Below are 13,984 nucleotides of genomic sequence, written 5' to 3'. Positions count from 1 at the left end.
TTATACCGCGACTTCCTCAGGGCTGGGAAAGATGCAAACAATACTGTCACCATTTGAAGACCGTAATAAATTACACACTCCGGTCAGGTAAGTGTCTAAAGCAGAGTGACTCTCACCTATAAGTGGGGGATTTAGACATAGCAGATCAATAGATTGTATATACATGTCTGTGACATTTATGACAACCTGTATTACTTTGCGAACCTTATTTATTTTTTCTCTTATTGTGGCCCATAGAGTGCGAAATACTGGAATGAAATTCTAAGTCACAAATGTGTATAGATGTTTGACACACACTAGATACATTCTTACTCTTGATATTTACCCCTGACCGCTATGTGCGCATCGACTGGGGGACTCATAAGACATGATTACCTTTGACCTTTTATGCTTGCCTCAACTTCGTAGATTAGCTGACTAGAAAAGTAGCAATGTTTGTCTTAGTATCACAAATATTCCCGAATATGTGGCTTTTTAACAATAGATGTGTTCGCTGTCCGGATATCTCTTCCCAACCGAAATTGTTCTTTATTGTTGCAGCATGATCAGACGTGCCCATAATACAGTGTCTTTTTTTTCCTACTGACTATGCGTCTGCCCCGGCACCTTGCACTTGCGAAATAAATGTGCTTATTATACTCCGGTTTTGACAGACTGAGTAGTCGAGTACTATAGTCTGGCTATTCATAATTTCAGTTACTTTCGTGTATGTTAACTTGCATCATTCTCAGTAAGAACGATCGTTTGTTGAGGCACAGGGACTGTATGTTCAATACAGTTTTTTTCTTTTCCCTTCAAACACGGTGAAGTTACTTCTCTAGTGTTCCTTTAGGCATTACGTATAAATCAACTTACGGGTTCAGCTTTTGCCGAGACCCGGACACTGCCCTACTGCGATTTGCTGTTTCAACAATAGAGCACACCCGCTTCTAGGTAAGATTTGTGTCCCAGTAGATTAGTGTATTAACCCTCTGGACACCACTTTGGGTCCATTACGATGTCCTGGTCATTTTCAGCTGAAAACGAAGTCTCCTTTTTACCTCAGAACTATGGATCACCCTCCATTTCAATCACAGCAGCTAACTGCTTCCAACGCTTCAGCCGTCCTTCATGATATCTCTAGCACAGAACCTCAGCGTATCCGCAATCTAAACCCACTGCGTACATTGACAAGAGTTTTTTTTTCTCTATTTTAGTTCTCCAAATACGAGGGATCTCCACAACAATTGAGTGATATTAACCCAACTTACTTTCCCGCATATTATTTTCGATTACCTTAGACAATCGTGTGTGTGTGTGTGTGTGTAGTTTTCACCATATCAGCGCTTTGTCATCCCCACGCAATGTTTTCCAGTATAAGGCACAAGGAACTGCATTCTGGGACCGATAGTCGTTACACTAGATACGACTTCCTTAGAGACATTTGTGTTAGGCATTTGGGCCGATGGGGGTGGAGCAAAGCTGGAATAATCAGAAGAGGCGGGACACTATGTTAATATATCTTGCCGCCACCTGATGCACCTACACCCGTGGCGCTGATGAAGGCTAACCCTTAGCCGAAATGCATTCGCCCTGACAGCGGGTGTGTACTGCTTTCCTACCTGCTGCAGTTGAATAAAGGCTGTTCTCACTTGTTCCCCTGCTGTGGCCTCTTCACTTTCGGCGGTGGCAGAGGTGATGGATCGTACATTTCAGCGCGGATTCCAGTACCGCGCAAAGAGGCTTCCGTCTCACTAAAGTTGGCTCTGAAATTACTGGTTGCTGTTTCGGCAGCGTTTGGATTCGGTCCGGGGTGCCGGGATTTATCAAAGCTCACCTTCTGGTCATGTGGAAATTATGGCTGAGTTGAAGTCATTTGGCTTCACGTTGGTGAGGTTCAGCATGTCTGACTTGCCCCCACTCAATGGACATTTTGTACACGAAGGGAGAGACGGTTGGGGACCGGAGGGGACGGCATGGTCTTCGGCAAACAGGTGCGGAAACAGTTTTCACCATATCAGCGCTTTGTCATCCCCACGCAACGTTTTCCAGTATAAGGCACTAGGAACTACATTCTGGGACCGGTAGTCGTTACACTAAATACGACTTCCTTAGAGACATTTGCGTTAGGCATTTGTGCCGATGGGGGTGGAGCAAAGCTGGAATAATCAGAAGAGGCGGGACACTATGTTAATAAATCTTGCCGCCACCTGATGCACCTACACCCGTGGCGCTGATGAAGGCTAACACTTAGCTGAAATGCATTCGCCCTGACAGCGGGTGTGTACTGCTTTCCTACCTGCTGCAGTTGATTAAAGGCTGTTCTCACTTGTTGCCCTGCTGTGGCCTCTTCACTTTTGGCGGTGGCAGAGGTGATGGATCATATATATATATATATATATATATATATATATATATATATATTATACACAAACTGTGGGATAAGCAAAATATAACATCAAATTTTGGTCCCAGAGAGAACCGTGACAGTATAACTTAAGTCTACAGTAATATGGAGAGACCCTATATAGTCTGCACAGTCTTTCTGCCCTCAAGGTTCTGTGATATATATATCACAGAACCTTGACGGCAGAAAGACTGTGCGGACTATATAGGGTCTCTCCATATTACTGTAGACTTAAGTTATACTGTCACGGTTCTCTCTGGGACCAAAATTTGATGTTATATTTTCCCTATCCCACAGTTTGTATGTATATATATATATATATATATATATTACACACACTTGTGGGTTTTTCACACTATTAAACATTAAGCAACATAGACTAGTGATTTCCACACCAAGAGTTTGGTGAGCGGTTCGTCATTAGATAAGTGCTTGGAACTGAGGGGACTTTACTGACCATGCTTAGTGTATAACTATAGTCACTTATACACCACATTCTCTTCAATCCGTACGAGGGCGGCATTATGTGCTAACTATTTCTTTTGAAGAACACGGATATTGTTGTTTGATAATTGGGATCATCTTTGACCAGACGGGTTGGAATTATCACCGGCAGAGCAGTAAATGCTCGTCTATCTTTGACAGTTATTCCTAGTTCTTTTGCCCCTACCTATAGATGCTGATATATTTGCTATAAACCTTTTTACTCTTTCAGTTTCTACGGTACCATCACCACTTTCTTTAAGGTACTTACACCCATTCAGCTGGCCTAAGTTCTCTGGAAATAACTTTCATGGTTGTATAATTTCTATTTTATTCTCTTTCACACCTTAAGGCTCTTAGGTTCTGGTGACTAGGGAGACGTTCACAAATAGTGCGAGGCGCATCTTCCCCTTTATATGGTTTATCTTGGATGAATTCACAATGTCACTAAATTTTATTGTAAGACACTCTGTAGACACACAATTTGTGCATGATTGACTTCCATTTTGTTTGTGTTTTTCCTTCCTGTTACTCAAAATCATTGTGAGTCATGTGTGATATTTGGCTACAATTGGCATTATAAGGGTTTCCACTTATAGGTGAGTCACTCTGCTTTAGACACTTAACTGACCGGTGTGTGTAATTTATTACTGTCTTCAAATGGTGACAGTATTGTTTGTATCTTTCCCAGCCCTGAGGAAGTCGCGGGATAACTCCCATTGGCAACGAAATACAGGTCGGCTGGTTTCGTGTGTTGCTTTGAATAAACAACAAGAATTTACAGAGGATTGAACTTTGAGACTTTTATGTTTGGATTTTTTTATGAACTTTCATTTGATTGACACCTTGCCTATGTGTGCCGGGGACTTGTTGCTACAGTTCAGTGTATGCTTGCCTTTTGGGTAATTCCATACTAGGATACTCTATATCTAAGCAAACTTTAACCATTGCTTTAGCTCGCTTCAGAGTTGCTACACTAATACACTCCAGGCTGTTATTGCAACTCTACTTTCTAAGCAGATGTGTGGAGGGGAACTCTGACCTCTGCAGAACATGCCATTGATACTAGTGGCAATCATCTCTTGGGACCAAATTTAGCTTTTTGCATTTTAATTGCATAATCTCAAATGCTGAATAAAGTTTATTTAGTCAAACTTAATTTTCCTGGTAACACAATTTACTCCTATCAGACACGGTTGGCTGACAAATCCATATTCTAGTTCTGAAGAGACCTACTCTGAATCCCTCACGTTAAAAAAATCTAAATCTCCTCCGTACTGTTGACCCTATACTGACCTTCACTGTTTTGATGACTTACACTGTCGGACTTCTTAACAGCTGCCTCGTTCTGACTTAAAGTAAATATAACCCACTGTCCCATACCCTTCTCTCTTAAATTACTCTGTATCAAACGGCCTTGCACCACCCCCTTCCTCCAGATTAACATCACCCACAACTAACCGGGAAACGAGGGAACCCTGGAACTGTCCAATATTGTCCTGGTTCTTGTGGAACCAGCGTTCTAAATGGTCTCTACAGTTTACACTTAAGTGCAGTGAATTGTCTACACAATTTGCAATGTGCTGCATAAATATTTGAACAGAAGTTTAGGATTTAAAGCCCAAATACCTCTTAGAATTGTATTTTTCCCCTCTCACTATATGGTCAGTGATCAAAGGGCTTTGCTGCAGTCCTGTTCCATTTATTGCCTTAATGCATGACAAAATTGTGTTTCTGGGCAAATCTCTATCGCCCTGCATAACTTAAATATGGGTAGAGCAACTGAGTCTAATGTTGAAGTTGTTTGCTTACTAAATGTGTGCGTGCTGGACTCTGTTGGTGCTGTATAGAGCTGCACTCTACAAAACGTATCCCAGTGGTTTAATATTGGAAAGCTCTTCATGTAACTGGGCTAGTTTCATTGCAGCATAGTGTACAATGCAGCAACCAGAGCCTGAAAATGGTAGCTGCAAAGGTTGTCATCCCTGCCATAATGTACTACATATAAGGGCTGCCGGCAACGGGGCCCTGCTGCTATTAACATTTTCGAACAAATTACAGAATTACGCCACATTGTAACAAATATAAATGGTCGCTGTATAGTGCTTAGTTTATCCTGGAAGTCGGGTCCATACGATCTTAAATGCATAAAGCCTAAACTCTTTACTCTGCAAGTGCATGTAGCACTATACTCATGAAAAATTCCATGTGCTACAGGAAGAATCTACTGATGTGGTTCTTCTGCCTGGAGCGTATCTGGCCTTCCTTAAGGAGCTGCATTTCAAGGCTATTTGTCCCCTTAATGAATGGACCGAAAGACAATGTGCATTGCTCTAGGAAAGTGTTAAATTATATTAACCTTGCCCTATAAAGCACCTACCTTCTTTCTCTATACACCATCAATGGCTCTACCAACCGCTTGAATCTGCTGCGCCATACGCTCATGTAATATGAGGTCTGGGGTAGTTATGCTTCGATTAATTTAATTGGCGGAAATGACTGAATCTGTAGATTACATTGATCGGTCATTTTTGTAGTTCTGGTGTACTTCACCTGGAGAACCTGCCTCAAAAATAAGGGTGGATATTATTCCATGTTCAATGGCACGCAAACTGTTAAATGGTTAACCAGTTGTCTATATAGCAGTATATTGCAGTTGAACAGACTTTTAAAAAAATGTTATTTTGTGATTATTATGAAGGTGAATGTGGAGCAATAACATTAGACTCCACTTATACAAGTTGCATATCAGAAGGACACTTGGACACCTGATCAAGATGCCCAGCTCTAATTTTAAAAGTTTAAACCGATCATGATTTCTACATGCTAAGATTTTACAATAGAGACAGAGACAATCTACTTGACATAGACAGAAAGAAAACAAACCAGGCCAAAGACAGGATTGTGTTTGTGAGCCAATATTCTGGCCTTAGTAACAAAATTAAAAATATAGTCAATCGTAATTGGAAGATCATCAATAATGGCCAAACTGTACCGATACCTAAACCGCTGTTTTCATTCAGGCGGAACAAAACAATCAGAAATGCCCTAGTAAAAACATACAAAAAAACGGCTAGTAATGTACAAACAACCCTGACTGACAACAAAAAAGCAATAGGCAACCACAAGTGCGGCTCATGCTCAATCTGCCCCAATTGCACTTCAACTAAGAGATTGATTTTCAATGGGAAAACACTAACTCCCAAAAGTTTAAATAATTGCAGGAGCAAAAATATAGTTTATTTGCTCGTTTGCCCCTGTGGCCTGGGCTACGTAGGGGAAACAGGGAGGGAGCTCAGAGTGAGATTATTGGAGCACAGATCGTCAATTAAAAACAAAAAAGAAAATGCGCCCCTCACACCATTATCAAAAGGAGAATCATGACTGCAATGAGTTCACTTGGTTCATCCTAGAGAAAATAAGTGTTAATAGGAGAGGAGGAAACCTAGATGCCATCAGGCAAACATGTGAACAATGGTACATGTGTTTTCTAGGCACTGTAGAAAATGGTCTTAACTCAAAAGAGTGGATGAAACTCGTAGCTAGCAATTGACAAACTGTATTAGGCCCAAACCCTATAATGTAGCTAAACAACAAACAAATTTAAATAACAATATGCTGAAAAAATTAATAGTAGCTTGAATGACAATCAAAACGGTAACATGGTTTTAAGAAGGATTTTCTATACAAAATTTCAATGCTATTGCAGTATTAGGCGCATTCAAACTTGGTGAAAACATCGTGAGTAATTCATAGTATGACACTCAATGTTTGTTGCCACAATTATGCTTAACTAAACGCCAAAACGAGGCGTTGGTTCGAACTGAAAACTAGGCTTGGCATTGACAAACAACAATGAATGTAAATGAGGCGTGAAACGCATGGAAAACGAAAACGAGGCCTGAAACGCATAGTTGGCAAAACACGGAAACTCCAATGAAACCGAACGCGGCCACAAATCATGAAAAACAGCTGAACTAAAGGAAATTGGCCAATCAAACAATTGAACATGGTATAAAACGGTAGAATAACAGGTGGAGGAACCAGAGTCCTTCCCGTAAGAATAGAGGATTCTTCGACAAACGCTGGTCTGGTGTGGAGACGCTGAGGCGGTAACGCGCAACCGGTAAGAAACACTGTAGGCAACGTAGTCTCTCTCGTTTGTAACGAGCACCCTTTGAAATCATGGGCGGCATGATTATCAACTAATCTAGCCCCTTTGTCTTAATCTAATCCCATTTAGGTAACAATACACTGTTCCAGGGCCTTGAGTATCCACCCCTTGAAAACGCATCAACTTGCGACACAAGGTGGGTCCCGTGTAAACACTTCAGGGTAATCTATACTAATGCCAAACAGCGTTGCAAGAAGGTGTCCATTATGTGTTTATCTTTTTAAGATAAAACTGAGCACAGAGAGTAACGTTTTTAAGAAGCTGGCACCGTGTAGGAGTGGAAAGCTAAAAGACACCAACATTTTGGAAAAAAGCATTATTTCAACAGGTAATCTAAAAAAGAACACGTAAACAAGATGTCAGTGAGGCAGTGTATGAAACAGAATGGAACAATGAATGATAAAAATAAAAAATTCCTTTCCATATAGATTTTGATCCTGCACGACCGCACATGACCCTTTAACAGTGGTATATGAGGAAGCAATAGAAAAGAAGATACCAGATACTCTGGTAACAACGGGGTTACAAACCGACAGAACGCATTTACATAGAGAGGCTAAAACTCTGTTAGTAGGAATCTTTCTCTGCAATACAAATTCTGAGAAACTACAAACTATTTTTCAGATCAGCCTAAAACCTTATGATATGGAGTTCGAACATTCAGAAGAACTTCGCAAATAACATGAGATAAAGGTAATCACTAATATAGAATAAAATAATGAATCTCCAAGGGTAGGAAGTGGGTGAGTTCAGTCGTAATATTCTGAATATAAATGAAATTGTCTTATCTCCCAATGGCCTTTATGTAGAAGGGTTCTTTTTTTGGCGCTATACAAATATAACTTCAAAAGCACACATGGTATTATTGGACATGTGGACCTCTGAAAGCAGTATAGATAAAAAAATGAGGTTAATCATGTGCTAGGAAATTTTATGTTATTTAAGACCAGAGACAATTGAGTATGCCTCTAACTTTCAGACTTAAGAAATGTTTAAAAATACAAAGATGTATAACTAATAGAAATGATGCTATTTCAAGAACCATGGACTGTGTATTAGATGTGATATGTAATGGGAGTCCAAAATATGTCTCAATCAAGCATTGCAATTCTGCGAATTCAGCGTTATATATGAATCAACAGAGCTGATATAGAGATAGAACTACGCATGGTGTACCTAACGTAACAAGCATTGAGGGCTTAAGAAATGTTAAAATTAAGTAATGTAAATCTACGAATATAGTAAAAGATACTGATTGCAGTATGTTTACCCACAGGACATTTTAAACCACAAGGCAACCACCCAGTGCCATTTATCAAGAGAGACCATAAAAGCAGTCTTGAAAAAGATGGCATAAAATTGATATAAAAGCCATTGAAACGCGTCAACGCCACACAAATCGAACAATCAAGCTTTTCCTGTATACCGCAAGAATTAAATGTGCCCAGGATTGGTTGTTTGAACTTTGGATACTCGATGTGCTAAGACTCAATGACAAATTAGATTGTCTTTTGTTTGTCTCTCCCCCTCGTTGTGTTTTTATAATTGATTGATTAATTGTATGACATTGTCTCTTTTTTTAAGATTGGTATCTTATGTTTATAACACTTGTGTGACTTAGAACTGTGATAATTTTAGTAGCACATACCTATAGAATGTGAATTTGTTTTTATTATGTATTTCTCATGTTTTTAACACAAAGAATACATTTGGTATAATTTTTATACACCGGTTTTGTTATACTTGTCCAACGTGAATGTCCAATATTAACATTTGGGCACGATTAGCTAGTAATCGTGCCAAGGGAAACTTTTTTACTTTACTGTTAAGTACCCTATTCCCCTGGTGCAGGGGGTCTCTCTCTGTTAAATTCAACATGTGGAGAATGTTGGGCAACAGGGGAAGAGGACTGATATTATTTGTGACATTAGGATGGTGTTCCTGTTGGGTGTGATGTAGTGCTCCTTGTGTGGTGTGGTCTAGGAGTGTACCTCGTTAATGAGGGTTGTTACATCAAACTTGCTTGCAGTAGGACAGAGTAAGGGATTTTGTATGGCAAAAGTCTTGCACTCCTTCCTCTTATTTCTTAGATGTCTCAAGGTTTTTGCTGCGTAGATAAATATTGAAACTGTTTTCCTTACAGCTTTTTGAGGTCCATGTCATGAGTTGGAATCACTTTTGGAAACGATTAAGGTCTTTAAAAATATACATGCTGTGTAGCTGGTGGCCACATGCTACCACATATGGTACATGAAGTGATTGATACCGTGGCTTGGTATACATTGTTACTTAGATGTAAAATATATTATGTCTTAGTTTTGTGTCCTTCTTTGCATTTATCTATGTGACTGCATTCCTACTGACTTAGGACTACCTCATGTTCGCATTTCACAGCTTTGTGTGTATGTACAAATGCCATTCTCCTTCCTTGTTTTCAAGCAATTATTCTGTGCGTAGGTCTACTCCTGTGACATTTGTAACTCAACCCGTCATGGGAATGCATGTGCTGGGAGCTAGCAACCACAGACCGGAAGCACTAGGCTAAATTCAAAGGCAATATTACTATAAACCAACTACTACTATTTATCTGCTTTTTATCCCTGCCCCTCATTATGTAAATTAATATGTAATCGTACCGTGCACTAGAACTCCTACTCTTAAAGGTGACCTTCATATTCTTTTTTTGCATTCTTAGAGATCTGATAATGAAGAGAAAGGGGTGACCGGAGATCAGAAAGTCAGTCCTCCATATACGTCTTCAACGAAGAAGCAGCTTCCGTCTATACCTAAGAATGCGGTGCCTATAACCAAGCCCATTTCTCCAGCCACTCCAGTGCAGTCTACAAATGGAACCCATGCCTCCTACGGACCCTTCTACTTGGAGTACTCCCTCCTCGCTGAATTGTATGTTTTATTTGTTGGCTTACAGCTATTGCTAGTCAAAGTGAATTTATTTTTCCAACTATGCTAATGCCCTTATTAAATGTTATGTTCTATTCTGGATGAACGTCTGATTCTAGAATTCACCATATGTTTATTTCAGGTTCGGTATGCATCGTCCCTCATAGTATGACTTCACAATTTACACCAAGTATACTTGGAATTTTCGTAAATAGCACATTTTCATAGCGACAGCAAAGCTGTTGTGGTTCTTGCTTCAAATATACTCCTAAGAGGTGGTATGTGTTACAATGCAGAACGTTAATGGGTGCTAACTGGAGGTAGTGTCTGGCTTTTGAAGGATTTTAATTCTATTGTAAATGTTCTTTCAGTTTGGCACCTGATACTGCAGTGGGTTGTGTGCATGTTATAGCACATTAGGTGAACTCACGATTATGAATGCACTGTAAATATTTTAAATGCATGCAAGAATATTTCTTATGGGTGATGTGATGTACAGATATTGACATTTAAGAGATGTATTGACTTATTTATGGTACATGCCTAGATCAAAAGTCAATAAACCAGCTCTTCTATAGTTTAGCACTTTCTTTTGACTGAATACTCCTCTACTCCAAATGACATTAAACCCGTCGTAAGTATAAATCTTTTTGTAAAATTCCTTTACATGACATGGCTAGTATAGTTGCAAGGCTGAGCTTAGCTTGCGGACTTGGTAGCCAATAACATTTTGAATTTGGTTGATCTCGACTTAATTTAAATAGTTATTACATTTCTTGTTCAAATCCCCATGGTTACTCTTGCTGTCTCTGGCCCAGTCAGTCGCCTTCTGAATTGGTAGCTCAAGTATATAAAAAATATGTTCAGCTTTCCTAAAATAAATTGTGATTTGACTCTATTCAGTATCTCAAAGCCCTGACTTTTCTTGTAAACTTTATGACCTTTGTTTGGGTTTCCAAAATAGTAGTGGGTGACCTTTAATTTGCTAGATATGCTTGGTAATACAATATGTGACTGCAATAATCTTTAAAACATTGGGGCCTAGTACCTAAAACGTTCTGCAATTGTCTTTACTATGCTATAGATGTAAGCTGAATGAGGCAATGTGCAGAAGGAATTTTATAGACACATCAACCACAGAAAATAAGTCTGAATCATTTGTAGACTGCCAATACAGCGCTGTGAGTGTATACCTAAAATCTTTCAAATTCCAAAATTTGGAAGCTGGGAATATCTGTGCCTTGGTGGAGTGGTTTGGCTGTGATCTTATGACTGTTCAGTGATATGCGATTGTATCTTGATTATGCAATCAAATCGCTTTTCTGCGATTTCGATTGTTACTGTTCACACTAGTAAAACAATTTATTTAAAAAGAAATCCTTCCAAAATTAATGGGTATTCTTAGTTTGATGACCAGAGATGTGATGGGTGGGAGCAATGAGATGCGTGCACACTGAATTTAGTTACTTCAATTTACAAGTGAGACCTCAACATCAGGCACTCCTTTTCTCATAGAGTACAAGAAGAAATCGAACGATCTCACAGTTAGTACATTTGGGGTATGCTAATTGCATGCACTGTTATCTCCGCAGAGGATTTATTATAGGGAAAACGCTAATATTTTTGACCCCTGTATCATGTCATTACTTTATTTGTTCTCAATAGCCAGTCTGTCTATGGTTCAGCAAAGGTAGCAGAATGGGCTAATGAAGATTTACAAGTTTTTCGGGTCCATATCCTTAGAATGCATGTGCTGGAACCATTCACTCTTCTCACTATTCATAGTTTTTTTGTCTTGCTTAATGCCACATTTGCACAGGAAGGTTTAATTGGCCCTTGCCAATTTGCAGTATTTTGCAGGCCAAGAGAAACATATTCTGCCTTCCAAATCAAAACCGATACATTATCACAAACCAATGATATTCAAATTAGTCTTTAACTTCGCCAGTCCAATGCGCTAGGTCAATATTTCACAGGAATTGCAACTGTTTTTCTTTCATAAGCAGAAGTAGTCGCACTAGTCCAAAACATTCAGTGTGCGTATAGAAAAATAGTTGAGATAAGGGTCCCACTTTTGAAGTGCAAAGTTAATTGGACCAGATCCTAAGAATGTCAGGAGAAATTGGTGTTCAAAACTGATATTGATTTGTGAAATGAAATTAAAATGGGTCTTATAAAGCGCACGTAGCATCCTGTAGGCGTCCAAGCGCTAAGACTAGAGTAGTTGTCTAGCAGGGCATGGGGCCGGGGGGAGCTAGTTGTGAGACAGATGATATCAATTGCTTAAGACACTGGGCCGAGGAGGGGTCTACTTGTTAAACAATAACGTTTTCAATTGCTTTCGAAAGGAAGTCTATTTTGGATTGGACCTCAGGTGGAAGGGAGAGTGTTCCATAACTTAGCCACATTAAGGGAAAAGGAACGGCCTCCTATTCTTGTTCTTCTGAACTTGGGCATCACGGCCAAAAAGGCATTGGCCGAGCGCAGTTGTCTGCTAGGCTGGTACTGAGTGATTAGGGGGGGCATTGATTACCGGGCCAGTTTCCCAAAATGCCTGGTGTGCAATACATAGGGACTTGAAACGAATTCTGTCCTTAACAGGAAGCCAGTGCAGGCTTATTAGTCCTGTTTGGCAGACTGTCTGCAATGAATTTGCAGTAAAGTGCGGACCGCACAGTTTTGAATGACTTGTAACTTTCGCAAAGTTGAGTCGGGGGCTCCCAAGTACAGAGCGTTACCAAAATCCAAACGAGATTGTATCAAGCCCTGTATCACCATTTGCCTGGCTTCGAAGGGTAGCAAAGGGAGGATCTTCCTGATGATTCAAAGAAGGCCGAAATAGGTAGCCGATAGCTCGGTTGCCTGACAATCAAATTTCAGGGACCTGTCTAGCCAAATACCCCAAACTTTTGATGGCATCCTTGGCTACTGGAGGCGAGCCTAGACCGGAAGGCCAGATTGAGTCAATTGAGGCTGGAGCCGATCGGCCCAGCAGCATGAGCTCCGTCTTGTCCCCATTAAGTTTGAGACCGGACTGGGTCATCCAGCCTTTTACCTTTTCCAGACATCCCGCTAGGTCCACCCTGATTGCAGAACAATCTTCCTGTGCCAAAGAGACCACCAGCTGAGTATCGTCAGCATAGGTAACTATCTTAATACCATATGGTCGGACGATCTCAGCCAGCGGTCTCATATAGACGTTAAATAACGTCTGGCTCGGGGAGGAGCCCTGTGGCACTCCACAGCCCAGGGATTTGCTAGAGGATATGGTGTTTCCTTCAAAAACCTGAAAGATTCCGTCGCTCAGGAAGGATTTGAGCCATTCCAGCGCTCTGCCCATTATTCCGATGTCACGGAGACGCTGCACTAAGATTTTATGGTTTACTGTATCAAAAGCAGTGCTGAGATCGAGGAGGATGACTGCCACTGATCCTCCCCGATCCAAGATTGCTCTGGTTTCCTCCGGGCCTCCCAACAGAGCGGATTCCGTTCCATGCTTGGGACGTAAGCCAGTCTGCGAGGGGTCAAGCAGCTGGTTGTTCTCAAGAAAACTTGTTAGGAGACCATTTAAATATTTCTCTAGAATTTTACTAGCGCAGGGAAATGGGGCGATAGTTATAGAAATTATTGATGTACAAATTGGGTTTTTTCACCAGTGCCCGCACCATAGCCTGTTTCCACTCGGGAGGAACTATGCTGGTGGAGATTGAAGCATTAACTACCTCCAGCATAGTGGGTAGGATGGTTCGAGTAACCGCAACCATGGTGCCTGGGGCGCAGGATCCCTAGGGGTCCTGATTTCACTTGCGTCCTCAAAATAGCGTGTGAATCTGGTTTTAGCAAAGGAAACTCCTCTAACGAAGGTGATAGACTAACCATGACAGCCTGCTTAGAAGTTGACGTGCTGTCCACAGGGATGTTTAAGTCAGTATTCGGAAATGAGGAGTAGATGAGATCAATTTTTTGGGAAAAAATCTGCAAGATCGTCACAGCGAGCTTGTGAATTATCATGATTCAAAGGGGGCTGAGGAAGTTTAGTG

The 13,984-nt window shown here is 40.6% G+C and overlaps 1 protein-coding gene across 4 annotated transcripts in view; it reads left to right on the top strand.

Moving 5' to 3' along the window:
• Positions 1-13,984, top strand: part of AKTIP (AKT interacting protein) — an 86,059-nt gene that overhangs the window by 24,999 nt on the left and 47,076 nt on the right. For all 4 annotated transcript variants that reach the window (XM_086945183.1, XM_086945180.1, XM_086945182.1 and 1 more), the window contains one exon: positions 9,739-9,947. In XM_086945183.1, coding sequence (XP_086801309.1) covers positions 9,739-9,947 — 209 coding nt within the window. The remainder of the gene's footprint in view (positions 1-9,738; positions 9,948-13,984) is intronic.

Source organism: Lissotriton vulgaris, chromosome 12 (assembly GCF_964263255.1).
Source record: "Lissotriton vulgaris chromosome 12, aLisVul1.2, whole genome shotgun sequence".
In the NCBI taxonomy this organism is placed as follows: domain Eukaryota; kingdom Metazoa; phylum Chordata; class Amphibia; order Caudata; family Salamandridae; genus Lissotriton; species Lissotriton vulgaris.
This window is presented reverse-complemented; position numbering and strand designations above follow the sequence as displayed.